This window comes from Corvus hawaiiensis, chromosome 3 (assembly GCF_020740725.1).
Source record: "Corvus hawaiiensis isolate bCorHaw1 chromosome 3, bCorHaw1.pri.cur, whole genome shotgun sequence".
NCBI lineage: Eukaryota > Metazoa > Chordata > Aves > Passeriformes > Corvidae > Corvus > Corvus hawaiiensis.
In genome coordinates this window covers 90712805-90739726 of record NC_063215.1, presented here as the reverse complement: position 1 = coordinate 90739726, position 26922 = coordinate 90712805, and the positions used below count along the sequence as shown (strand labels likewise).

The window sequence follows — 26922 nt, the reverse complement described above, 5'->3', positions numbered from 1 at the left end:
CCGCCGGCCCCGCGCCCGGGCGGGCGCTCCCTGCGCGGCGCGGCGCGGCCGGGGGAAGGCGGCTCCCGCCGGGCCCAGCGCGGCGGCGGATGGCGGGGGGGCCGCGCCCGGCGGGGGCCGGCGGGGGCGCCCGCTGAGCGGCGGCGGCGGCGATGCCGAGGGGCCCGGCTCGGCGGGGCGCGCCCGCGGGGCCATGAGGGCGGGCTCCGGCCATGGCCCATGGCAGCGCGGCGGTCATGCTGAAGTGCGTGGTGGTGGGGGACGGCGCCGTGGGCAAGACGTGCCTGCTGATGAGCTACGCCAACGACGCCTTCCCCGAGGAGTACGTGCCCACCGTCTTCGACCACTACGCAGGTGAGCGGGCGGGGGGCCCCGCTACCGCCGGCGGCGGCAGCCGCTCTCTCCCCTCCCTCCTCCCTTCAGCCCCCGGCCTTGCCCTGCCGGGGGGGGGGGGGGGGGAGCGGCCGGGTTTTCCCCCCCCTCACCCGGTGTGTTTCTCCCCCCTCGCAGTCAGCGTTACCGTCGGGGGCAAGCAGTACCTGCTGGGGCTGTACGACACCGCCGGCCAGGTGAGTGCCGAGCGCCGCCCGCGGAACCCCGGCCCCGTTCCCCCGCCGGGCGGCGATCCCGGCGCTGAAGTTATTCGCAGGGCTGTGGTCCGGGCTGGGCAGTTCAGAGGCGGGTCGGCGAGGGTGGGGGTGGATTGATAAAATCCGGCTTTGAAAGAAAACCATCGATCCAACCTCGATTCCCGAGGGCGGACAGGAGGAGACGGGCTTTATTTTTAGCGGTGCTGGGGCCGAGGCGCCACGGCATCGCCCGGCGCTGGGGTGGGAAGATGCCCGGCGCCTGCAGGGCAGTTCTCCGGGCCGGGCATCGCCCCCGGCCAGCCACCCCCTTCCCCGGGGTGCCGACCCTCCCGTCGGCCTTCAGGTGGGGAAACGTGCCCCGTTCAGCACAGAGGGCACATGCTGCCTCAGCCGCCTCGGGTCGGATGGAGAGCCAGGCGGCCGCAGCTTGCCCTGGTTGTGGTTTACAGCACTCAAATAGCTACAAAGAGTTGTTCAAACTAAAGGTGGAAAATAATAACATGTAATTCTCAGCCACTGCCTTTGAGATAACCTGGGTTTCTTTTGCTGTCCCAGACAACTCAAATGGTTCATTTGGTTAAGATTATTACAGGCAGTTGTGAAAGATGCTTTTGATGTCAGCATGGCTCTTAAGTAACTTTAATGATGGATAAAATGCTGGATGTTTGGAGGGGTCACTGGCCTAGTGGTTTCTAAAGGGCTTCGTGATTCAAGTCATCTCTTCCTTAGCTTAACTTGCATGGCGCCAGCAACGGGCCGAGCATGGTCTCCGGAGTATTCCCAGCTTTCTGGGGATCCCTTATTTGAAACAGTTTGTGAAGGGCCTGGTCCCAGGAGGTGCAGGCATCTCCCAAGGAGGTGCAGAGCATATACGGAAACACAGCACGGGTTTCTGTAAAGTTGTGCATTCCTTATACTAAAACTTCTTCTTACAGTGTGAGCATGTGCTTTGGTCTCACATGACCTCAGACATGCTTCCTTGTTGTAAGGAGCAACTAGTAAGATAATCTCGCTGAACTCGCATAGACTGAAGCCGTAATTTTTAACCATGTTATTCCTATACTTAATTGAACAACTGCTGCCTGAATCAGTGTACCTTTTTAGATCTGCATATAGCCTTGAGTTAGGGAATCAGCATTTAACCAGCCTTATATCTTTGTTAGGCCTGAAATAAGTAAAAAACCTCATTCCATGAGAATTGTAGGAAACAGTGCCATTTCCAGAAAGCTGATACCCTGAAGGGTGAGACTCTTCCCACAAACACTGACTTCATGGTTGTCATCTCATTGACATAAACACAAACTAGTCACATTTAAATGCACTTCTTATTACTATCATAGTCCTGTTTTTCAGTAGTAATTGGTTCAGAACATGGCTTTAAAATGTTGCTTAAGTAGGTTGCAAGTGAGGATGTAGTACTCAGACAAAGCATTTGGTTAGTGTGCAAGTAATTTTTTTTTTATAATGAGCATTGGAAAGTGTGAAAGCAACCCTAGCACTTCTGTAAGTGTGCATAATGTATTTGGGGATGCCGTCTCAAACTGCTTGTGCTGGGCTTGTTGCTACTAATGTGAGTATGTGTTGTTAGCTCCGTGTAACCTTAACTAAGGTGGTTTTGTGGTATCCAACTGCCTGAATGTGCTGAGTGCGAACCCAGGGGACCTTTGGCCTCCTCAAAAGTTAGTAGGGAAAACTGGCCAGTTTACAACAAACAGCAAATGAAGGTGCTCTTGTTATACCAAGAAAAACTTTTCACTGTGAAGCTGTATATAGAAAAAGTTGAGGTAAGCTTTTTTCCCCATTCCTGAAAAGCTGAAATCTTCATTTTGAATTCCAGGGCAGTTTTTGAGGCACCTAGGAATAGATCTTGCTGGCCTGATTCAGAGGACCCTCAGTTCACACAGGGTATTTTAATGAGGTTACCTTTACAGATATATCCGGTCTTGGCAAAACTCCCCTTTTAGTCAGACCTGTGGTACTCATAAAATCTTTACCACTATCCCCATCCCACTTCAGCATGTTTGGGGAACTGGTGGACATCTGAGACTGCTCATGGGAGCCCCATCCCAACATCCAGTACAACTAAAGAAGGGAGTCTGTATCAAGATGCCAGTCCAGCAACTTCATTCAGTTAAAAGCTGCTTTGTCAGAGCAGCTGACAAGCCTGTCTTCTCAAAGCTGTGCAGTAATAGAAAACTTACATTAAAGCTTAAATATATACAGTAAAGAGCAGAAAAGACATGAGTTGATAATGTCTTCTCTGTGTTGAGGAAACAGCATGCTGTACCTGGTACATGCCTGGTGCTTCCACAGACTTCCATATGGATCGGATGCATTGCTGCCCAAAGTTGGGATTTCTATGCCAGCATACATCAGTGCTTTTGTCTCTGTCACCCCCAAATAATCTTATTGCAAAATATTGGCCTGAGAGTAGAATTTTATAAAACTTGGCTGTGCATGATCGCTGTGGTAGCTAAGCAGTCCACAATCATCATCATGTTTATACTTCCAGCTCTGGACAAAGTAAATAGGTATAATCTACAGGTCTCAGTTCAGGGGGAAGAGGAGTGAAGGGGTAAATGAAAGCTCAGATAGTGACCTACTCTAAATCCATGCGGAAAGCCCATAGAAGAAGAAGAAAGATTAAAGACCTTTTGATTCATAGCTGGTGAACAGCAGGCTCATCACCCTAAAATACTGACTTATCAATGTGTGGGTCTCTTTAACTTGCGTGGTTATGTATTTAGCAACTTGTGACAGACTTTGCTTCGGCAGAGGAGTTGCAAGCTTTTGAGTTCCTGCAGTACTCATTTCTAGCTCACTTCTTCACAACACACACAGGATCACATGTAGTAACCATAACGATGACATAAGGCCTCATATCTTCATGAGTTTAAAATAGGTTGAAAATAAATCTATTAAAATCCCATTCTTTTCCCTGGTAATATATATAGCAAGGAAGAATGCCACTAGTGGTTCACAAAGTTCAGTTTATACACAGGCCTCTGGGTGTGTGTGAGTTCAAGAAGGCTTTTCTCTGGCTGAAAATACTGAGGCCCTGGTTCAGCAGAAAATAGCCAGTACAGCTGTTGGGCAGTGGAGGCTCTGAGAGCCCATCTGGGTTTGCAGCTGTGGAGGTGGCCTCCCATGTCAGGAGGTGGGTGGGAATTTGGTGCCATTCCTCCAGCAATTCCTCCCACAGGTGGAGCCAGCAGCTCCTTTTAGCCTTGCTGCTTGCACTGGGTGGGCTTAGAGCAGGTCTTGGTTTCCGCAGAAGACGAGAACTGTGGAACCTACCTGCACTGAAGACTTGCATCAATGCACTGAAGTTTAAACATGAGGTGCTTGTGATATTGATGCTTGGATGCGTCAGGCTTTGCAGCAGCCTCTTCTGGGAGACTGTGTGGCAATACTGCTCTTCATTGAACAGGGCTACATGGCAAAATCAGCTTGGGAAGAGAACCATGGCTTCATCAGGGGTCTGTTAAGATCACCATGCTGGAGTGCTTTTGAACTGCTGGCAAGTGATTATCATCTTGCTCTTCCGTAATATCACAAGTAATACTCCCAACTCTCAAGATGTTAAACACTTTTGGAGAAAAGTCTGCAAGCACTAGCAAAGAGGAGTGCCACATGTCCCCTTGCCATGTCCCAAATGGTCGGGATAAATGGTAGGACACAGAGCAGTTGCCTTTTGGGGATTTTGCTCTATATTGAATGTTGTTGTTTAAAACGGCAGTTGGAGTCCATCCTCCTGCCAGTTCCTTTTGCTATAGGATTTTCATTCATGGTGTCCTTTTCTTCCAGTGTGTGCTGACCATGTACAGGGGGAAGTCTTGCTCTGCTCCTATGTCTTTGCTGTGCAGGATGGTTGGGACCTAGAGGAAGGATGGGGGCGGTGCCATAGCAGAGCCTGTACTGCTCGTGTTGCTCTGGGAAGAGAGATGCTGAGGCATGGCATGGCTGCTTGGTGCAGGTTTGGCACCAAGCCAGCATCTGGGCAGTGCAGAGCAGGGTATGGTGAATCTTACTATGGTGCAGTGCCTCATAATAACATTTACATCCCTCAGCATCACTTACTGTTGATACTAGTGGGGCCTGGTCAGACAAAGCTGAGGTAAACTGTGTTCCTTGGCTTTCTGCTTTTATACCTCTGCCTTAAAGGCCCTAATATGTGGTCTGATAAAATGAAGCTCTTGGTACCTTCTCACCTGTCACCAGAACAGTACCACAAAACATGCTAAGCACAAGCGCAGAACAAGCCACTTCTTGGCACGTCTCAGCTCAGATGGTCACACTGGTTGCAGCCATAGCCATCTTAATTCATCTTAACACTGATTTTTTGGTTGTTAACTGAAGCCTTGATGCTAAAGCAATTCTGTGTTAGAGCTGGCCAGGCTGCTTAAGTGTGTAAAGCTAACTCAGGTATTAGGGAGATGAGTGTCCACATTAAGGAGAGGTTTAAAAACAAACTGTTATAAATGTGAGGTGTGGTTATTAAAATGGGTGGTCCCTAAACTTGTGGTGGTTGCTATAAATAAATAGCAGTAATCTTTATACTCCTTGGTGGCTGTTTGTCTTGGCTTTGGAAGGTAGCCCTGGTCTAGCCCTAGGTACCACTCCAGTCTCTTACTGAGAAGAGAGGCAGCTGCTGGTCTGTTGTGAAATAAGAAATGTCCCTCCTCAGAGCACATTGCTACTTCTGAGTTGCCCCTACCAGGCAGCTGTAGCTCCAAATGTCAGCCTGGAGCGAAGCAGTCTCACACACTGCAAAGCCTGCCACCCTTTACTGCAGAGGTGTAAACACAGAGACCTCCAACATGATTTTGGCAGATCTAGACGTGATATGTTAGCAACTAACATCATGTCCCCTTTCTGCCCCCCCGCACCTCCCTCCTCCCACATGTATTTTCCCTCGCTCCCTTTACATGTCCCAGCCGAGCTGGCAGCTGGCACTGGGAGGCTGTGAGCTCATGAGCTCACTCCCGGCCCAGCGTGCTGGCCTATGAATAGCTCAGCCTCCGCTGAAGCTGTCCTGTGCCTCAGGATGTTGCCAGCCACGTAGATTTAACAACTGGATGTATGCAGATAAAATAAAAACATGCCTAGATTGTCCCTTTGCAATTTAGGTTTTTCTCCTTTTAAGAGGAGGTGAAATGCCTAATACAGAGCTAACAATCTCTGTATTTGGAGCTCTCTAGATAAGGGTTTAAGCAAAGACAGGCTTTCTCTTTAAAAGGAAGAGGACTTTATACCTTCAGATTTGCTATTAAAAATGGCCTTGCAACAATAATACTCTCAGCGCAAAGCCTGCATCTAAACGCCTCCTTGTGAGCTGTGACTCATGCTTTGAAAGCACGGTAGCTTTCCTAGGATAGGTAAGTACTGTTATCACCAGATGGGGAGTTGCAGAATGGGAGATGGCGTTCTGAGTTCCCAGAAGCATACACTAGATAGATGTTGGAAACTCAAGACAGGTACATTTCATTTTTGGACTGCCAAAAGCCCCACAGTACTTCTGAATAGCGACACTGAGTTATGTTAAAATCAAACCTGAGGGATGCATTCGAAAATGTAGATCCAGAATATCTTTGCCACATTAACAGCAAGTTAATGACAGACCAAAATAAAGAACACAAAGCAAACCAAGCTTGACAGTTCTCTGAAACTTCCATTTTTGATATGTTAAAAGCACATTTTTATGAAGACTACTGACCAAGGGCAGACCCTTGCTAAACATTGATTACATGGGCAAGTAAAAAGCCCTTTTTTTTCCTGGGTTAAGAGTCAGTAGATATCTTTCAGTTTGTGACAGAATTCTGTCTGAATTTTACTTATTTTTAATTTCTTTGACGCACAGTGGCCTCTTTCAATGCTGTCCAAACATCACCAGCTAAAAAGGAAATACTGAATACAAGGAATAGTTACTGCTCTTCCAGCACAATGTTATTGCATATCCTCTTACTGCGCAAGTTCATTTTAAGATGGTGTGTGCACCTGCACTCAGCTGAGTATCATATAATCTACAGCTGTGCTGCAGGAGGCAGGAGTGATGGAATGGGACAACTGGGTAAGGTAGCATGACTTGCGGAGTTTTTCTGATAGAGAACATATGAGATCCTGGGAACTTTCATCAGGTCCATAGTCAGACTTCTCCTTTGAAATTTGTTTCCTTTGCAAAGAGCTCTCTGTATTTTGGTAAATAGGAGAAGTATAAAAAAATGCAGTTTTCATTTACAGCCTAACTCCTGATTCAGCCTCCAAACTACATCTTAAAAGAAAGTAAATATCATTTAGATGAGAGCACTGTCTCAGTAGCACGGACCTGCAGTGTAAAAGAGCTTACAGCGTGTTAGGGTCTGATCCAAAGCTCTGTTAGCTGGCACCCTACTGCTGATTTCAGTAAACTTTGTTCCAGTTCCTTTATTAAGAACACATGGACAAAGTGGATGTAAAACCTACTTCAGCAATAAGGTTTTGTCAGTCCCAGGTATGCAAAATGACGAGTCAGCTATTCCTGTCCTCATACACCACTACCTAAAAAACCTAGGAAATTAAAATGGTTTTGCCCTTTGCTGCATGTCTTTAAACTTTTGGCCTTCATGTATCTTCATGTATCAAGCTTTCTCTGTATCTGTGGGGTACTAGAAATTAATCTTTCATTTAAAGGTGAAAAGGATGTGCTTTATAGAGACTCCAGGAACCTGGTAATTAAGAAATAATATAAAGCACACCGATTCCATATCCTGCAGTTCTACTGTGAATTATAATCTTCGACATCTCAAAAAAGGATGCTTTGGGGCAGAACATCAGGACTTTTTTTTTTTAGGCCTCCAAATTAGCAATTGCATTTCTAACAAACTGCTCCTCCTCTAATGAGAAAAAATGTAAAATAAGGACAGAGAGGAGAAGAACTGTATCTTTTTACTGCTCTGTTCCATGGTTTTATAAGCAGTCTATTTGTTTGAATTAGTGACTGGGTGAGCTGCGTTAAGAAAAATGTCTGAATGCTATGTGACACTTTCAGCAGTTCTGAAGAGGTTTTGTCATTTGACACTTTTAAGTTACTGTCCCCAGTCTGTTTTAATCCCGCTCCATGCTGCATCTGTGCTGTGGCACGTGTGCAATAATTCTTTGCTATGCCTGGCACTCACTGGTGTGCACATAAAAATGCAGGTGGCAGCATTATTCTCCAGAGCAAAGCAACATCTGTCAGCATCCTAGGTGAGTGTATTGCTTCACGTGAATAAAACACAGACTCAGAGAACCTCAGGCAGCTTGTGCTCTAAATTAGATGTAGCCATCAAGACTTTAAGATCATCATTAGAATGAACTTAATGCTAATTCCTTGTTGGTCTGATTTCCAGTTGGGATTCAGTGTTGGAATCAACAAGGGATGGATGCCAGGTGTGACCTGGAATGCATCTTCAGTTACGACCAAGAGATAGGCCAGCCACGGGCAGTGAGATGGCTTACGAATTCCCTATTTAAGAAAGAAAAACCATAGGCAGTTTTTCAATTGCCTTAACATCTGCTGAGTGTTTTACCATGTTCTTCAATGGAAGCTGTTAGTCCTACCAAATGGGACTTGATATAAAACAAGGTGCAGAAGACTCTTAGGAACTCCTTTAATTCCAGAAACTCTTTCATTGTGATGTGTTCACTCAAGGTGCAGATGATGGCCCTGGCACTCTCCTGAGAAGCTGTGTGATGGGAGCTAATCTTGAGGAGGCAGTGTGAAGCTGTAGTCTTCTATCTGTTGCTCAACACTGGACTGAAGGGGTTTACTTATAAAAGGTGAAAGGGAGTGGGACACTTAACTGATCAGTCTTGCTTGTCTGATCAGTCTTTATATAGATAGCAAATTAAAAGACATGTCTTACAGGGATAACAGTGTTAAACCAACTCTATTCTATAGGCTGTTTTGCCTGTGAGAACAGGTCATATTCTTCTGTGAAAATAGTGAGAGAACCCATCTTTCCAAAGAGCAGGTTCTGCAGAGGATCTGACCAGATCTCCATGTCAGGGTGCATTTAATTTTTTAACTTTGATTTGCTGTATCTGAAAGAATGGAAAATCCTGATTGTTCATGGCTGCAGACACAACAACTGGGGTGAATTCCTTTCCTGGAGAAAATGGAAATCCGGTGTGGAAAGAGTGCTGTTCATAAAGTCACTGACAGTGAGAAAGAAACACATTGCAGGACTGAGATTTCTTATGGGCAAGGAGTGAAAGGGTTTGTCCACGGCAGCTACTCTGCCACTTCTTAGGAGCTCCATAGTGGGTAGGCAACTGGCTTAAGTGAATGTGTTGAAGTAGAACTGTGCTTGCAGTCAGCTGAATACATGTTCCATTGATACAGATGCTAAAATAATAAGCCCTAACAGAGAAAATTCATGGACTTTCACTTTTAGACAACCAAGAAGAAACCAGCAAGTCGAAGTTCTCATGGTGATGGAGAGAAGGGAGTGTGCTATTGAGACCATCTAGGAAAGTAGTTTAGCATCACCACATGGCTAGATGTAGCATTTGGACAGTATTGAATCCCACATTAAGGCTGGGATCAAATCTGATCGCTTAATGAAAATTTTGTGTATAATAAAAGAAACATTCTGTTCTTCCTGTCTCTAATGCTCTAAAATCCATCTTACTAGGCTCCATCTTCCAGCTAGTTATTTCTCTCTATCCAGAAAAGCTTTTCAGACATGTAAGCAGCTGCACAGTTCCCAAATATGCTACGAGGAAAGTTTTGTTTAAAAAAAAAAGGTAATTCACAAACCCTGGGCTTTTTCAATGTATAATTCATATGTCCTTTGAACAGTCCTCCTCACAGGAATTCAGAAATGGATTTAGATCAGTTTACTTCATTTTTAGAATACAATGGAAGAGCACTTACCCTGCATTCTTGCAGCCTTTTCTAAAAATTAAAAATAGATGCTGGGCCCAAACCAGCAGCTTTTTGCACTCTCTGGGAAACCTGTGCGAACAAACCACAACTGGGCAATTCTGCTTTCTTTAGCAATGCAAGCTGTATCCTCAGAAGCCTGTGAAGAGACAGAGGGTCTGTAGTGCACTTTTCCCCTGCAGCCAGGGAATAATCACTGCATCGCTCTTGTTTTGCTGTTCAGAAGCTAGGGGCTACAGATGTAGGCAACTGGAAAATCAAATACAGTCATCAGCGTAGCAGAGCTTGGGCTGCGGAATTGGACAAGCAGACGTTTTATGGCAATGCAGTGTCAGTCCAAACTGCAGCTTTGTGCCAAATGGTCCTGCGTTAATGGTGCCTGGTGAGTGGCAGTGCCAGGAAACCAGCATCCTGGGGGACACTCCACTCTCCTTCCTTGCAAAGGGTTACAGTGTTACTCAGCCCAGACTGAAAAATTTGAAGTGTGTTTTTTAGCCAGGGAAGCAATTTGTGCTTGGCATGGGGCAGCACAGGCCACTTCCCTCTCTCTCCTCCCCCACCAAGCATCTCATAGAATCAGAAACCACAGGGTGATTCAGCAGAGTGAAGTCTGTTTCCTGGTGTGCTTCTGGAGTAAGCAGTTGCTTTCAAAGCCTTCAGAGGCTTTGCCTGGTGCTTATGGCAAAGCTGCAGATCAGCCTTTAATTCCAATTTGCGGGAGATGGCAAGATGTGTCCAGAGGTAGCTGGGAGCTGTTACTAAGTCCATATGTTATGTACAGCAGTCATTATGGTTCACTTGTTATGTTTTCCAAAATATTACAGGGAGTCTTCTGAAACAGAAACTTATTTTCAGGTAGGAAAACTGAAAAATGCAGTCTTGAAGGATAGCTTTGAAATGCATTTCAAAACTTGAAATATGGCAATTCATAGTGAGAGAGGACTTCTGACTCTTGTTACTATGAAATGGTTAAAACTTAGACTTTTACCTGGGATTTTACTCTGCAAAACTCTGCCTCACTGAGCCCCTCTGAGCAGTAGTGATTTACCCTTTGCTGCATGAAGGTTGGATTCCTCTAGCAACTCTGCCTGATGTCTATTTTTGGCTTCCCCTCTAAAAACAGATGGTTGGGAGTGAGAACCTCTTCTTACGATTGGTGTTGTAAGCTGTGAAAGCAACAGATGGTTGCTAACACAGAGATCACAAACCCAGCGGTTTTGAGCTCCAGTTTTTCTTCCAGTGGTGCAAGCTTTATTTTGTTTCCACCCATCTACTTTATACCTCTTGGAATAGAAATAGGTTTATCAAGGGTATGTCAGTATAACAACTGGAGGTGCATTGTTAAAATTTCATTCCTAAGCTGCAAAACACATAAAATAATCCATTACTTCGGTTCTGTCAGAACAAGACACTGTGTATTAAAACATGACACATCTTAGGCCCCTGCGTCAGTGTTAATGACATATCAGAATTTGGTTTCTCCTGTTTTTTTAAAAACACTAGCAAGGAAATAAAAATCAAACAGACAGATCTAGGTTAACATTGTCTTTGCTACTTGCAATGGCAGACCTGAGAGGTGCGAAATTCCTCAAAGGTCTTGGTCAAGATGAGGGAAGATATTGGCTGCAAAGGACTAATTGCCTTTCATCTCTCCAAAGTGGACAGAGAGACCCTAATACCATTCCAGATGAGAAGGAGGCCTGTGGTCTCACATTACTGACAGCAGGGTAAGGACCTCTGTCTCTGTGTCCATCACTTTAACTTGAGCTGGGAAGAGCGTGATACCACAAGTCAGGGAAGCTACAAGGTCTCTAGTATGACAGAATCTCTGTATGCCTGCACCTCTCATTTCAGTTTTCTAATAAATATAAGGAAATAATGCTTTTTGTGGGTCAAGAAGGTTGTCCAGAAATAATTATACTTCACTTTGTCTGAGTTTATTTTTTAAAAAGTATCCCACTGCACATAAGCTGTGTACATCAAAGGCTTTTGGAGTACTTTGCAAAGACTAATGCATTATTAAACCAGCAAACCCCTACAGATGGGAAGATGCAAATAGAGAGAGGATAATGATTTGTTCAGGACTACATACTGTGTCAGTGGCAGAGTTAGGAACACAGTTTGTGTGGTTTTAGCTGTGTCTCTCAGCTGATATCTATCTATAGAACTGGGTAAAAGTATTAGTTCAAAATCAAATGCATGACTTGAAATGGGGCACTGCAATCTGCTTTTGGTCTGAGCAAACCCATGAAATGAATATTATAATGCTGTGGAATTGCAATACCATTCTTCAGTCTGCATACAAAAAGTTTCTCAAGACCTCTGTTTATGAACAGGTAAATGTTGGAAATAGCCAGATTTTGGACATGTTAGAGCAAATCCACTTCACCATCCAAAATACAGTATTCAAGTATAAGGCAGCAGAAAATCTCAGGCAGATTTTTAGGTACTGTAACATAGGAGACCTAAAGATTTTAAGGAACCAAGATTTTAAGGAACCAAGATAAAGGCAATGCTAGACATACCTGTAGCCTACCATAAGAAGACATGGTAATTTAAAAGTCTGAACTTCCACCCTCCACTCTAAAACAAAACGCCCCATTTGTAGTAGTTGAGAAGCCAAGTCCTTAGTCCATCTCATCTCCTTTTTCATGTCTGTTGTGTACTGGCAGCTGTCCTGGGTTTCCACAGGGATACTAGGGAAATGATGAACAGCCCTGCTGCAGTGTCATGTCTTTTAGAGGGATCACAGCTCCACAGAACATTAATTAAATCAACATCCTTGTGTCCAATTTTGTTTGGAGTTATTATAGCCCTCGTATTTTCTGTCTGTATTCACCTGCTTCAGCAAACAATTTTTTTAAAACTCTAGAGTATGTTGGAGAATGAGCTGTTTCACCATTATAGCCTGGAGTTTTTGAGACTTATACTGACTATTTTGATCCTTAGGGGCTTTCTTGCCCATCTTACTCACATTCTTAAAATATTCCTGCTAATATCCTTAAATATTTTTAAAGCCTAAATATATATGCAGTGCCTCCCCCAATCAGATTGTCTAATTAGTCTAATTGCTGTATAGGGTGGTGTGTACATGCACTCAAATAGGAATTTATGTTGACTGGCTAGGATAATCAATTTTGGTGTTGCATTTAATTTTAGAATAAACCACATTTATTTCCCTTACACTAGATTCAGGAAATAAATTATAGTTGAAGCAATAAGATTTTTCCAGGCTTCTCTAATATTTTGTCTAAATTAATTTGGTATTTCAGATTCTTCTACCAATTGCAGCAGTTATGTTGGCCCAATACATCAGTTTTACAGGTTTATTGCTGTTTCTGAGGGGCTGTTGGGAAGCGGAAGGAGTCTTTAAGCACAGATGGCCTACGAGATGCTGACAAAATTTAAGTTGGGTTTCTCTCAGGAGGACTCAGGACCAGTCCAATCATGTGGTGGGAGGCTTTGTTAGAACTACTGCCACTATTAATATTGATGCACACCTAATGTTCAGAGCACAGACAAGGTTTAAAGGAGAGCCTGAGAGCACAGACATGTTTCAAGCAGCAGGACTGGTGGGTACAGCCAAATTTTCTGATAATTTAAGGAAGAGTAAATGCAGTGAAGCCACTGTAGCAAATACCATACACATCTTTGGCTGTGGTACATGATGTATCCAATCACATTGTACTTGCCTTCAGTTTAACTTCTTAATTACACTGCATGGACCCACAGCTTACCCAGTGCGAGTGGGACAGGGTATAAATCAAAAGGCACATAAACAAATGCAGGAGCAGGAAAGGAGATCAGACCTGAGACTGGCTTTAAGAAAATGATTAATATTTGCTATGAATAAAGGTCCATCTGTAATTTGAAATGGATTAACTAAAGAGCTATTTTAAGGTTAATGGACTTACAGTAATTTCTGCTGACATGAAATGCTTTCTCCACTCCAGCGTTTAGTGCAGGCAGTATTCTAGTTACCGTAATCCAAATATGACATTTTGAGAAAATGTAGAGTATAGGGATGGCAGCTCTTTGGTGGTAGGAATAAATTACAGCTTTAAACTAGATTTTTAAAAAACACAACCTATACACTAATACCCCACATATGATTTAGAGCTGAATTTGAGAGCAACTGATGGATCTACTGTACGTTCTTTCATGCAGGTTGTGTACTCCAGGGAACAGAGTAATTGGCAGTTGGGAAGCTTCTTTTAGGATTTTGATCTCCACCCCAGAAAACAGAGTGCAACCCTGAGCAGGATCTAGCTATATTCAGTAGTAGAAGTGAAACGTAAAATACATGCCAAAAAAACCCCAACTGAATATTGAAGAGTTTCAACTTCCTGTCTTGATGTTCTTGAAGTTATTTCTGCTTTCTGTGATGAATGTCCACAGATTTGGAAAAGACAGGGTTACTGTTTTTTTCTTCTGAATCAGGACAAGAGCCTGACACTGGCAGGGAAAAGGCCTGTCAAATGCTGTAGCTTCACAGTGGTGTCAGTTACTGTAGTTATGGAATTGGGAAGCCATGTTAACAATTAAGAATGCTCTAGCTAAGTGACAAGCCTGTGTACAAAAGTGACAGTAGAGTGGATACTCAAAATGGCACAAGAGTATGACAAGTAATGATCACCTCCTTGCCACTGCAGAATTTCTGCCTGTGCTTGTCTTTCCTCCAGTTCACAATGAGAGTAACAGCTCTCTTCCCATAGCTGTTGACTTCCAAATAGAAAGATGGGTATAGCAGAAACTGTTTTCTGAGGAAGTTCTCACAGTTTTTCTGATATTCTAGTGACCATGTTTAAAACCTAACAAATCAATGAAGGGTGTTTTTGAGGGTGTGACTGTAGGTTAATAATCTGGTAATGTGGCTGTTGCCAAGGAAACAAAAATTTAATTTTCTGACTCATTTCAAACATGGACTTGAATTACATTTCTGTCTCTATGTTTAATGAACAAATCATTCCATTATTTGTGAGATTTAATTAAGATGGGGAGTTTACATGGGGAAGAGGGAGACTGCTGCAGCTGCCATAATAAACTGGTGTTTCCTGTGGAAGGCATAAATCCGGCATTTATCAGTGTCTCTGCAATGCCTGGGCTCAGTCTTAGTTATCTACGTTACAAAAACCACCAAAACCCTATGGTAGGAATGGTAAGGCATCGGTTCACTGCCAAAGACCAAAGGAAGCCTTGCAGAGGGAAGCTGGGGCATGTTCCCTCTGGCTGTTAGCTAAAACAGAGGGCAAGAATCCACTTTCTCCCTTGCCAGAGAGAAATTTGATTTACAGTGCAGGCAATGCTCCCAGGTACTTGTCTTGCCACACTATTGTATGCCCTGGCAGTAGGGCTGCTGGCTTTAAATGCTGTGGTTCTAAACATCCTAAATAAACTTTTCACAGTAACTCCTCCCCTAAACCCCCAACAAACAAACGAACACAAAGGCATTAATTAACCCTGTTAGTGTTCTTGACCCTGAATTTCTGTTCCTTCTGATCCTTTGCTGGGCTTGCTAATAGAAAGCACAGTCTAGAGACAAAAGAGGTCCCTTCTGATCCTTCCTACTGCCCTGAACATTAGCAACAGGACTGTAAGGCTTCTACAATGAAAATTCTAAAGAGGGCTTTAAATATCACCTCTATGTATGATCCAAAATAGAACATTTAAATGCACTGAATAGCCTTAATCTAGCCTAGCTTTGTGTAACCTGAATGACTCTACAGCAGTCTCATCTGCTCATTTCTCTACAAATACTAATCTTTGATCTGCAAGTATGTTTGAACCATAAGCCTTTTGGTTTTGTTCCTTAAGTAAAAACTTTTTAAATGGTAGTCTTCTGTATATTCTCATAGAGAAGTTTCTATCAGTATTAACACATTTTTCAAAATACTTATATTGACATGTAGTTATCTTCATATGTAGATTTTGCTCTAACAGTGACACTAACCTGGAATAGTTTTAAACATTCAGAAAGTTTACCTCAACAACCCTCATGAAATGCAAATACAGTTTCTGAATATAACTGTTAAAATTAACAAAATACAGGCAACAATTTAATATTGCAGATAACAGAATTTTTCTTCCTTAGGAAGACTATGATCGTCTGAGACCTTTATCTTACCCTATGACCGATGTCTTCCTTATCTGCTTCTCAGTGGTAAACCCTGCTTCATTTCAAAATGTGAAGGAAGAGTGGGTACCAGAGTTGAAGGAATATGCACCTAATGTTCCCTTTTTACTAGTAGGAACACAGGTATATTTGGTTCTGTTCTACTTTATTTAAACAATTAGGATCATTGTATGGTGCCTTTTCTCTGGGCTGGAAGTTCAGGCCCAAAAGGACCTGAGCAGCACCTCCTTCTGCCTTTGGAGGAACAACCCTTAGAGGTGGCAGAAAAACCTAGATATGTCTTGTTCTCCAATGAGCTATCTCCACTTTGTTAAAAAAACTTACGTCCATTGTAAACAGGGTGGCAAGATTGGCTGCATGTCTCCCATGTGACTTTCTAAAAAGTCACGGGACTTATGGACTAGAATTGTCTGCTCATGCCCACGTTACTGGAATTACTGGGTCTACAACTATTAGTCACATGCAACATTTGCTGAAGCAGAGGAGGAAGGGGAGAAGTGAGACAATTTCCTCTTGTTTTTTGTGGGTAGTGGACTGGGCTTCATTTATGAAGTGACCCACATGTTGGTGTTACCTTTGGGTTAATCTTTCAGCTCTGCATTTGGTATTCTAAGATGATCACATCTAATTGAAGAGCTGAATACAGAATAAATGTTTGTTCCTTCTGGATTAAGGGTTCACAGCTTAAATACAGGGCTTCTGAATCAGGAAGGGTCCATGATTTGAATCGTGACATGACTCCATTTTTATAGAGATAATATTCCATTAAATAATTCTCCTTTAAAATGAGGGTATCATATTGCCTGCTGACTTTTGTTTAGAGGAAGTATTCCAGCATGACTTCAATCTTTCTTGCTAGATTGATCTCCGTGATGACCCAAAAACTCTGGCAAGACTGAATGATATGAAAGAGAAGCCCATATCTGTGGAGCAAGGACAGAAGTTAGCAAAAGAGGTAAACTGGATACTCCTTAATGAAACCAAGTAACAACAACAACAACAACAACAAAACCCCCCTATTTCTACCTGACTTTGTCTTCCTTTACCACTTTTTGCATATCTTTTACCAGTCCACATATGAAACCTTGTGACTGCTTACCAGTTAACAGTACTTACTTACATTAATGAATAAAGGTAACAAGCAGACTTATGTAATTACACTTCTTGTTAGTAGTAGTTCTAATTTTCAGTGTAGACACTTGTAAAAGCTATACAAGCTATATAAATATTAGTCAATACAATTAAAATCCAGACTGGTTGAGGCTGGAAGGGACCTCTCCTGCTAAGCAAAATGCTGGAAGCATCTTTTAGAAATTATTTGAAAATGTCATACTACCATTTTAACTACTGTGTGGATAATTCTTACCAGGACACTTACAGAGCCTTTATTTTTGAAACACAAATGGGTCATGTAATTCTTTTTTTGCTCTTTAATTATTGAACATATCTTAGGCCCCCACTGCCAATCTTAAGACCATATTTGTTTCCTATATAAACCAACCAAATTAAATACCTTCCAGATCTTTGGATGAAACACAAATCTTATTTTCTCCTACAGGGGGTGCACATGCATATAACTTTTTTAGATTGCAGCCAAACATTGTAATGTTACTATGGGGGGAAAAAAAAAAGCAGCAGTGCCCAGACGGAATTGAACAGCTGAGACGTACTGCTATTGAAATAACTTACTTTCTTGACAGATAGGAGCCTACTGCTACGTGGAGTGCTCAGCTTTAACACAGAAAGGACTGAAGACCGTTTTTGATGAAGCTATTATAGCCATTCTAACTCCAAAGAAACACACAGTGAAGAAGAGAATAGGCTCAAGATGCATAAACTGCTGTTTGATCACGTGAGAGACATTTGACAATGGCCAGGCTTACTGTGAAATTCTACTGATTTTAAATACAATGCATTAAGTACACAGAGAATTTGTTACAGGTTTGAAAGCTAAACCTACGATTCTGCCTTCTACAACCAGTGAAATCCAGAGGATTAAAATCAAACTGAACGAACTTGTAATAAGAAGCCACCACATCTGTTACAAGTATTTTATTCAGACTGGAAGGTACAGTCTCTCAGGGTTACACAGTCTAGAGGAAGCAAAAACTGCACCATGCTGAAACGGCAACTATGTGATTTTATTGAGTGGTGATGCTTGGCCTGAAATACTTTAACTGAATTTGGACAGTCTTCTGCTTTGACTATATATATATATATATATCTTAAAAAAAACCAACTTTTGCACAGTCTGTATGGAATCTGCACAAAGAAATACCTTGTCTCTCTTTGCTCCAGTTATCTGCTTTTGTATGTAATCTGCTTCCGGTTCCAGTGTATCCACAGAGGTGCAATAATCAGACCAGCCGTATAGCCAAAGGTAGCTCCGAGGGAACAGGAAATGGGCCATACCTGAGGGGAGAACGCAAGGTAAAAGCAGACAATGAGGAAAATGTCTGTGGCTTTTTGTACTTCATGAGCACAAAGTCTAGGTACTGAAAGACAGTAGTCTTATTCTACTTTAAAGCTGGATGTGCTTTCCTAAAAATGCCAAAAGCGTAACAATCATCTTCATGAACACTAAATGCTGTTGTACAGTTTTTAATTAATATGCATTAAAATGTAAGCAGGCTTCTGGCTATTGCAGACTTTAGTTTGATAGTCCAAAAACTATGTGAAAAAACCCCCTTAGAAGTATTTATATCCCCTGAAGCATTCAGCTGACCTAACTTCCTACTCTGCTGCATACATTTGGATACCTACAGACTTCTCAGCAATTTCTCCTTTCAATCTCTCATGGTGTTTTGAAACTTTTAGCTGTGTAGAGATGAACTAGTATTCAAATAAGGCCAGAGACTGAGATGGATAGAGGCTTGTTGGCTTTTTTTTCTTGTAAAGTATGTAAAAGCATAAATTTCCCTCTGGCTAGCAGTAGGGAGGGAACATAAATTTGGAAGCTGACTGAACATCTTGCACCCAGATGATCAAACTTGTAGTAAGCCAGTTATGTCAAAGAGAGCTTTAATTATAAGCTCTTATTTTCTATTGTAAGAACAGGAAGCCAACTCAATAGAGCCGACTCACTTTAACAAACCATCTTGTACTGAACCAGAGTAGTAATGGAATTCTCCCCTGCCCTTTATTTTTTTAATTGGTATTGATTTGCAGGGAGGAGTGGCCAAACCAAGACTTAACCAGTCTGTCATCAGATGTAGCTTGTATTACCAGTCCACTACATACTGCATTTGATGAAAGTCTCAACTAAGTGGTGATTAAAATATTTATTGTAGAATAAACACAATTCCCACGCCTCTTCAAAATTCTCCTTTGAATTTTTTTTTTTTTTTGCAAGGACAGTTTTGCAGTTCCTGCTGTACTATGCATATTCCTAAACAAAGTACAGACTGGACTCTCCTATTCTTTTGTTTTTTAAATTAAGGGGGATATTTCCCCCCTCTGTAGTACTTGAGACTGAGAAATGCACTAGACAATAGAGGAAATATCCCAATCTCCAGCCTTCTTTTCTACTTCACTTTGACTTGCAATTCATGAATATCAAATGAACTTACTCTTAACGGTCCTGGTTCCTCCTTTCATTCATTTTCCTAGCTCTGATTCTTCTCTTCATTATCACTTAAAAGAATATATTTATTCACATCCTTTGATCATGGGAATTTTAACTATGAATAAGAGTAATGTATTTTGTCCTCTGCTCTTTCATCTTCAATCTCCTCAGCTGTTTCATCTTCACATTCCTTAGCATTTACAGCTTTATATGTTATTTGGAGGTCTTAAGGAGTGTAGCAAAGATGACTATTAAACAAGGTGCCTTAGGTACTCTTTATTGACCTTGTTTCATTCTTTCATTCTCATACATTCTGTCTCTGCTGCTTGTTTTTGTTGCTGAGTATTTCAGCAGTTGCCTCTCAAGCCAAAGATTTGCTTGTTTTCATTCATTTACTGTGTGTTGTAGATCATCCATAAAAAGCCTTGAGAGGCTTTGGCATGGTAAGGTACTACACATATTCAAAACTCACATAAGTTTGTGGCCTTGGCTAAACTTACACTTCAGGTGGATCTTTTCAGCTTTTAAATGAAATGTAATTGTTTCTAGCATTTTGCATATTACACACGTCTAAAGGACAAAACAATAAAAAAGTCCCTGAAACCCTTCCGCTCACTCAGTAACATTCAGATGGAACACAAGTCATACTTTCTTACCCACTGATGAAGTCAAATACCACCCTAATATCCACAAAACTACGGACAACAGCTTCTTAACTTTTACATCAAGTTACTTAACTTGCTTTTACATCAGATTTGCTGAGTGATCAATAATCAACCCTTCATGAAATTTTTACCTACATTAGGTGAATTTGTAGTTGCCTATTTGCTTTGCAGAAGTATAGGTAGATGATGGACTCTGAATTGATCATATTCCCCTAACTAGAGAGTGAATATCCCTGATGACCCAATGACCCTGTATATTGTGCTATTTTGTGTATAGTGGGTGATTATTGGTATGATTAAAAAGATCTCTGATGATGTAGCCTCTTTCACCTGACTGAACTGCAACTTGGGACATGGTTTTTCAATAGCTATGTAACTTTTAATATTAATTATGCCTCTGTCTTCTAAAACATTCAATTTTTGCTTTGGTTTTTAAAAACCAGTGTTACCTTACATAAGTTTCAAGCTCTCTCTTAACAGTTGAGTCTCTGACCTCTGAACACTCACGAATGGCAGGTGACAAAGATAGGGAACGAAGGGAAGAAACCATAAAACACTCCATCTCCGGATCTATGAATAAGACAGAAAGAGACACCATCTCATCCCTTCTAGTGGCATGGAACAGAGGGGTACTAAGCCAGGCTCTTGCTCTTACTGTGCTGCTTGGACAGCCCAAAGTAGTTCTGAAGGCAGTTTGACTGGCCTTTTGAAAACTCCCTAAGCACAGCAGTTAAAAGCCTGGGCTTAAGAGCGTTGCTGTCCTTACGTTATTTTCTCTAACCCTCAAGACAGGGCAAAATCCACTAACAAACAGGTAATAATACCAGTTTTGCACCTTTTATTCTTGGCTGATGGCTTTTAGGCTACATATAGCCCAATGCACCCATGGGTATATCTAAAGCAGCAAGTTGTCAAAGACAGATAAGATATGGCTCTTAAGCACATTGGCTGCACTAAAATAACACCACTTCCACATGCTTGTGACTGTATATGAAAATGGGTTGCTTTTTTCTGTGGAAGTGGGTTGCTTTATTTTGTATTAGCTGCTGGCCTCATTTTTCTGAGGCTCTCACTTTCTTCTGGACTTTTTTAAATGACTTTGACTTACTCGATTGGCCTGCTTTTGCCCCGTCTTTCATATTACCTCAAACTTGGTTTAATGTCCTTGACTTGGTATGAACTGCCTGTAAGTGATAAAAATCTAAGCAGCAAATATCTGTCTGCCTGTTCCAAGAGATTCCATTCTGCTTGCTTAAAATATGCAACTTGTAATACACCCCTCTTGATCTCTGAGAACTTTTCAGCTCAGTTCCTCCTTACTTCATGCTCCCTTCTGCCTTGAGGAAGCTGACATATCCTACCCCAGTACTGATGTCACATCTGGGCTGGGTCAGCAGCAAGAGAATAAGTTAGGCCACATGGCCTAGCTGCACTTTTGTTGAGGGGAAAAAGGCTGATGTGGAGAGGAAAGTGTGGGGACTACAGGAGACAGAACAGAACATTTTTCATGAAACTGTCATGAAATGCCTTATCTGTCTCAGCAGCTGGGAAGCATCAGCTACCATTCTCACAGCCTAACACAAGAATCAGTTTACATATCAAATGCAGGATGAAAAGGGCAATTTTAACAACCTGTAGATGATTACTAGGAACCTGAACAGCAGCTTGGCAAAAACAAATCTTAACAAGAACAAAAAACACATTTTAAAGGATGGAGCATGAGCCAGTGGTTAATGCAAAATTATTCTGACTTCTGCTATTAGCTTAAATTTTCTTTTTGCATTTTCATCTGGCAGCAGTGTTAGGACTTCACAGGGATTTCTTTAGTCTAGCTAAACAGACACTGCAGAACTGCAAGGTTTTTAGTATATATTAGAACTCATTTTAAGAATAATGACTCGAAATAGGAATTGCCAACCTTTCAGGACACAAGTGAGCTTGTTTCCTCAGCACTCTTTAGAACACCTAAGATTCTATAACGTGAGAATGCTTAGCATATTGCATGGAAAGCAGAGCACGTTGCAGGATCTCAGCAAGGTATCTAGCTCTGCTGGACTGTGCATGTAGCTAGTTAAACCAGAATTCTGACTGCATGACAGTTCTGTCATCTATTACAGGTCTGTAACATGCATCCCATGCAAGGGGAATTACATAGACATTGATAAGGACATAAAGGCCAGATTCTTATAGATCAGAGGAGCAACACAATGTTTTTAAAGATACCATGAAGTAAGCAGCTGCCTGCTGGAACTTTCATTATACAAATGCAAATACAGTGGGGCAATCTACTGTACTTATTTCTTTTTAGTAAAATTAAGAGTGCTTTTCTCATATTCCTAAACACATTTTTTTTGGTATGCTTACTGTTTCAAAAGACCCATTTGACTGTCAATTAGAAGGCTATGTAATTATTTTTGTTTCATTCTAAACTGAATAAATGAGCACAATTATTTTCCCTCCCTGTTTCTCATATGCCTTAAATTCCTAATTGTTTAGTCTGTACTGTCTTAAAAACTTCAGTACATGCCTTTAATCTATTTTGGTTGCGTGCACACGTTAACTACAAGTGTCTTATCACATTGTACAGAATGTGTGTGTTGACAAGCACACACCAAGAAGAAAGTGTGAGGTTTTTTTCAGGCTGGCATTTGTAACTAGAAGTTGGTTTCATGGATTTGTGTTCTAAAGTTATAGCAAACATAACTGCCTTTGATCTCACCATTAACGTTTACATTTAGAAAACACCTTATTAAATAAACAATGATAACCACACTAAAGTGGAACAAGCTTCTACCTCTGTTTAAAACAACTACAACTGCATATTATCCCTTCTTCTCATATTAAGCAACTTCTCTTCTAACAAAACTTTCACAGTAAGTAGTAGATCCAAAGAGAAATACAAGAAGGAAACCCTCTGAGCTGTGTTAAGAACCAAAGTAGTGTGAAAGTTTATAGTCCCATTTCAGCTTACTTGAGTAAGCACCAAGAACTGTACCCAAGATTCTCCGGATGACTTTTCAGGCTACAAATGTCTGAGAGGTATCTAAGGCTAATATTTACAGTCATATTGGCTAAATTACATGGCAGTCAGTCAACTCAGGTGAGCTATATCAGCACTACCTATTATGTTTGCAGCATCCACCACGAAGTAGGAATATAGCAATTTTACTTCTACCTAATAATAACACTGTAAGCAGAATATTATTTCAAACTCACTTTTTACCACTAGTAACAGGTACTACAGCTCAAAATAATGCTACAAAAAACCCAGATGTTTGGGAGGGTATGCACACAACAAACCCAGAGACATGTTTTAAAAGTCTGTTATCAAACATGCAATAAACCCAGGAACTTCCCAGTGAGCTAAATCCAGTTGTTGTCAGTGACGAATGCTGTGTCTGGAATAGTAGTTCCACCACATATAAAGTGTGCTGATAAAGTTGTGATCTTTAACTATACCATCTTGTTCTGCAACTAACTTCCTCAGGCTGAGTAGAGAAAGGATGTGTCTAGTAACTCCTACATCATCCCCTTCTGTTTCAGTGGTAGTGTGCTTTAAGGTTCCACTTCTCAGTGACACGTGAGGCCAGGATCCTAATCACATGTGGTTATTAAAAGTACACCATCAACTTGAAACAGGCAATCTGGAAAAACTAAGCAACTGTAACAAAGGAAGTTATTTTCTATTTCTTTGTAGAACTGTCCTAGCTAACTGTAACCCTTACATACCCACTGTGCTTCAGCAGCCTAGAGGCAACTGGAGATGGATGTACAACTCTTTAAATTGTCTACAATAGCCTTATTTAAATGATCACAATTAAGTGTTGCAAACTATTATAAAAATTGCTGAAGAATAAGATAACAATCTCAAAACACTGGCAAAATTAGTCTACCAGTCTAACTGAAACATGCCTGGAAGAACAAGTCTTGGAAAGTTTGCTGGTTTGGGTTTTCTTGTTTTTAATACAGAAATGTAACTATTATAGCGCCTAACCTGCATTCCTGTAAGACAGTGATCTTTACCTTTATCTAAGACAGGCTGAATTCTGCAGACCTACAACGAGGAACAACAGTAGACTAGGCCTCCCTGACCAACTGTTTTGCATAGTTACAATTTTTTTCTTAAAGCTAGCAGAGGAGTAACACACATGGCATGTTTACAAGTTGCTTTAAGAAAACAACAGAATAATGAAAAACAATGAATCATAGGACACAAACTGACTTTCAGCAATATATTTAATACTTCTAACAGAAGTGCTTTATATATTTTTCATTTCCATTCTCAAACATTATTCAGATAATTAATGTTAGTTTATTTCTGAAACAATATTCTGTTCCTGTTAAGTAATATTTACTTAGCATAAAAGTTGTTGTATGCTTAAAAAAATGCAATTAACATTATTATTTTTAAGGGTAGAGAGGCACACTAATCTGAATATCCCCTGTATGCAGTATTTTTCAAACATAAACATGGAAAATAAAGTGAAGATTTTCTGAGACATCTGTATTTATCTCAGTTTTGTTGCATGTCACAAGAGGTATGTATAAAGAAGCAATATGTTTCCTTTTGTTTTTAAATAACTCAGGATGAAGTAGCATTTGGGCTTTAGCCATTAGCACATGAACTGGAACTCTTGTTATGAAATTCATCATCAGGTTTACTCCATAGAGCCCTGAAGTACTTTGAAGTAAAAGCAAATTCTAGTGAAAGATGCATAGGACACTGACATCTGATTTTCTGACCAGGTAAGATCCAGGTAACAGTACAACAGACTTCTCAGCTTCTACTGATACATCTCAACCACGATGTAAAGCAATGACTACCAGGTAATTTTCCAGTTCTTCTAGTAAGTTTGCAGGAAAATATGCCAGTCCCAATACAGACTGCCAAGGGCAGGGAAGCAGATTAGCAAAAAATGAAACCAATGTTGCTTTTTCTTTGAAGGACACAAAGCGGCAAAGCGACAGCAGAAGAACTGCCCTACGTGTGAGTGTGGCAATTCAGCCAAGTATCTTACAGAATAGTGCAGACAGCTTTAGCTAATACTCTACCGGGATTCCAGCATTCTCACTGCTCCCCTCAACCTCTTGTGTGCTTTAGGTGAGTGACTACAGACCATGTGCATTTGGAGCTATTTCTGTGAACAAACCAGACTTCACAGAAGCAGCTTTACATTCTCCCCTTCCTCAATGATTTGCCAATTTAAAAGTTTACTGCAGACACTCTCAAACTGTCTACAGTTTAAAGTGTAGATACCAGATTTGATCAAGTGCTAAATCCTGATGAAGTGGAAAAACGTGCCAATTCAAGTGCTTAACTTTTTGTGTGAACCTTGTGCCATACTATATTGTTCTAACAGAGCTAAATCAATAGCAATAGCATTTTTCCTCCAAATCTCACAGCATTTTTTTGTACCAGCTGGATATTACGTGTTTTTGACAACTTTTGGCATTCCAGGGCTACTAAGAGCCCAAGGGCAGCAGCAACAACCCTTTGGTTTGCTTTATCACGTGATATTTCTCAGTTATTGCTGATCCATCCAGTTCTTGTAGTACCAATTTCACCTTGTCTGTGACAGTCCCCCAATAATGAATTGTATGAAGTTATAGGTAGCAATGCAGCTGTGTTTCCATCACCTGTTACGCCACAAATACTAACTATAATCAATACCAACATCAGAACCAGATTTTGCAATAAGCAGGCTTAAAGGCCTCAGCACTGCTTTCTAAATAGTAATACCACTTTAGTCTTGCCTGAGTAGTAAGATTTAAAACACATTTTCTGCTTTAAAGCAGAACCATTTCTACTACAGATCAAAAAAAAAAATTGTTAACAGCACAAAGGCTAAAATACAAAAAGGAAAACAATCACTAATGAAACCTCTTTTTATCTCAAAAGCTGGTCTTGAGTTCAAAGACTAAGCTGTTCCATTTGAGTCCATTTTTGGATAGGAAAAGGGTAAATCCAAAACTGTAATCCTCAGGCTCTCTGTTTTTAGGCTAATATGAGAAAGAGCTGATGTCAGAAGCTTAATACTTTATTCATGCAGATGTCTAGAATTAATTTGGTTTTGACTGGGTTTGATTACTTTTAAGTCCACATTAAGATCTACATGATTTCTTTCAGACCTCGCTTGGGACTTAATCTGAGAGTCAGAAACTCTCCCCTGCTAACTTTGGTATTAGGAGTATGTCAGATATGAGGGTGGAGATGGTGAAGGAAAAGGGAAATTGCAGACACACAGGGAGCATTGGGGAGCATTCATACCCAGAAACAGCCAGTGACAAGTTTGGGCATCTGAAGTTTCTGCAAACACTATGCGGTTCTGAGGAGTCAGTATTTTTAGATGTTTAAGTGTAGATTACAGAGCTAAATTTTCAGTCATGTTTGGCTTTTATTGATTTGGAAGAGTTTTCAAACAGAAAAGTTTTCAGACCATTATCAAACTTCTGCCTTCCACTATAGGAAGATGTGAGGATGGACAAAAAGTTAAAAATTAACTCTACCTTAAGTATCTGTCTTCAGCTATTAGCATCTTTGTTTTGTTAATCAGAGTCCCCTGACTTCATGTGATATGAGCTTTCCTCATATCACTGCTGCATAAAAGGTGAAGTTTTTATACACAGCATATTAGCAAAGTCTGAGATTTTAGGAATAAAACAAAACCTGCCAGATGTGACACGCTGCTTTAAAATCCCACCTGAGCAAGGAAAAAGTGCTTGCCTTTCATTGGGACAGGGAAGTGAGTATGGCTTGGCAAGAAGATAGGAGATTGTATTTCAATGAATCCCTTGATTTTTGGGTTACATTCATGTCTGTCAACAATTAATTAGTGCCAACACACACCTACATCAGACTGATGATAAAACATCTTGCAAGAGTAAAACCAAGTGTTTTCAGGGAAGAAAACCCCAGATTTTTACTCAAAATATTAACCTACTCCTCCATTATTTCTGAAATACAAATTTTAATGTCTCATTACACTACTGCAATAGAAGACTAATGGCAAAAAAGCAGGCTGTGAGCTACTTAGGGAAGACAAATTTTAATTGCAGCTGTAAGC

At 41.2% G+C, this 26922-nt stretch overlaps 2 protein-coding genes across 4 annotated transcripts in view; one reads left to right on the top strand and one right to left on the bottom strand.

Annotated features, from left to right (window-relative positions):
* Nucleotides 1-155: 155 nt before the first annotated feature.
* Nucleotides 156-22635, top strand: RHOQ (ras homolog family member Q). 2 transcript variants are annotated; one of them, XM_048299071.1, is made up of 5 exons: nucleotides 156-354; nucleotides 511-569; nucleotides 15587-15751; nucleotides 16488-16583; nucleotides 17329-22635. In XM_048299071.1, the coding sequence occupies exons 1-5, from the start codon at nucleotides 213-215 to the stop codon at nucleotides 17482-17484; spliced, it is 618 nt and encodes a 205-aa protein (XP_048155028.1). In that variant the 5' UTR covers nucleotides 156-212; the 3' UTR covers nucleotides 17485-22635. The 2 variants fall into 2 exon arrangements, with proteins under 2 accessions (XP_048155028.1, XP_048155029.1); XM_048299072.1 differs by having other exon boundaries at nucleotides 17333-17420.
* PIGF (phosphatidylinositol glycan anchor biosynthesis class F) overlaps nucleotides 11411-26922 on the bottom strand; it is a 23716-nt gene continuing 8204 nt past the window's right edge. The window contains exons 5-6 of one of the 2 annotated variants that reach the window (XM_048299068.1): nucleotides 17907-18040; nucleotides 11411-16551 (exon numbers count right to left, since the gene is read on the bottom strand). In XM_048299068.1, coding sequence (XP_048155025.1) covers nucleotides 17927-18040 — 114 coding nt within the window. In that variant the 3' untranslated portion in view covers nucleotides 11411-16551; nucleotides 17907-17926. Of the gene's footprint in view, nucleotides 16552-17665; nucleotides 18041-26922 lie in introns of those variants that run through there. The other variant, XM_048299070.1, reaches the window with a different exon arrangement.

Coding starts and splice junctions, on each gene's coding strand:
- RHOQ (XM_048299071.1), top strand. CDS start 213: ATGGCCCATGGCAGCGCGGCGGTCATGCTGAAGTGCGTGGTGGTGGGG. Junction 570..15,586: donor TGTACGACACCGCCGGCCAG/GTGAGTGCCGAG, acceptor TTTCTTCCTTAG/GAAGACTATGATCGTCTGAG. Junction 16,584..17,328: donor GACAGAAGTTAGCAAAAGAG/GTAAACTGGATA, acceptor CTTTCTTGACAG/ATAGGAGCCTACTGCTACGT.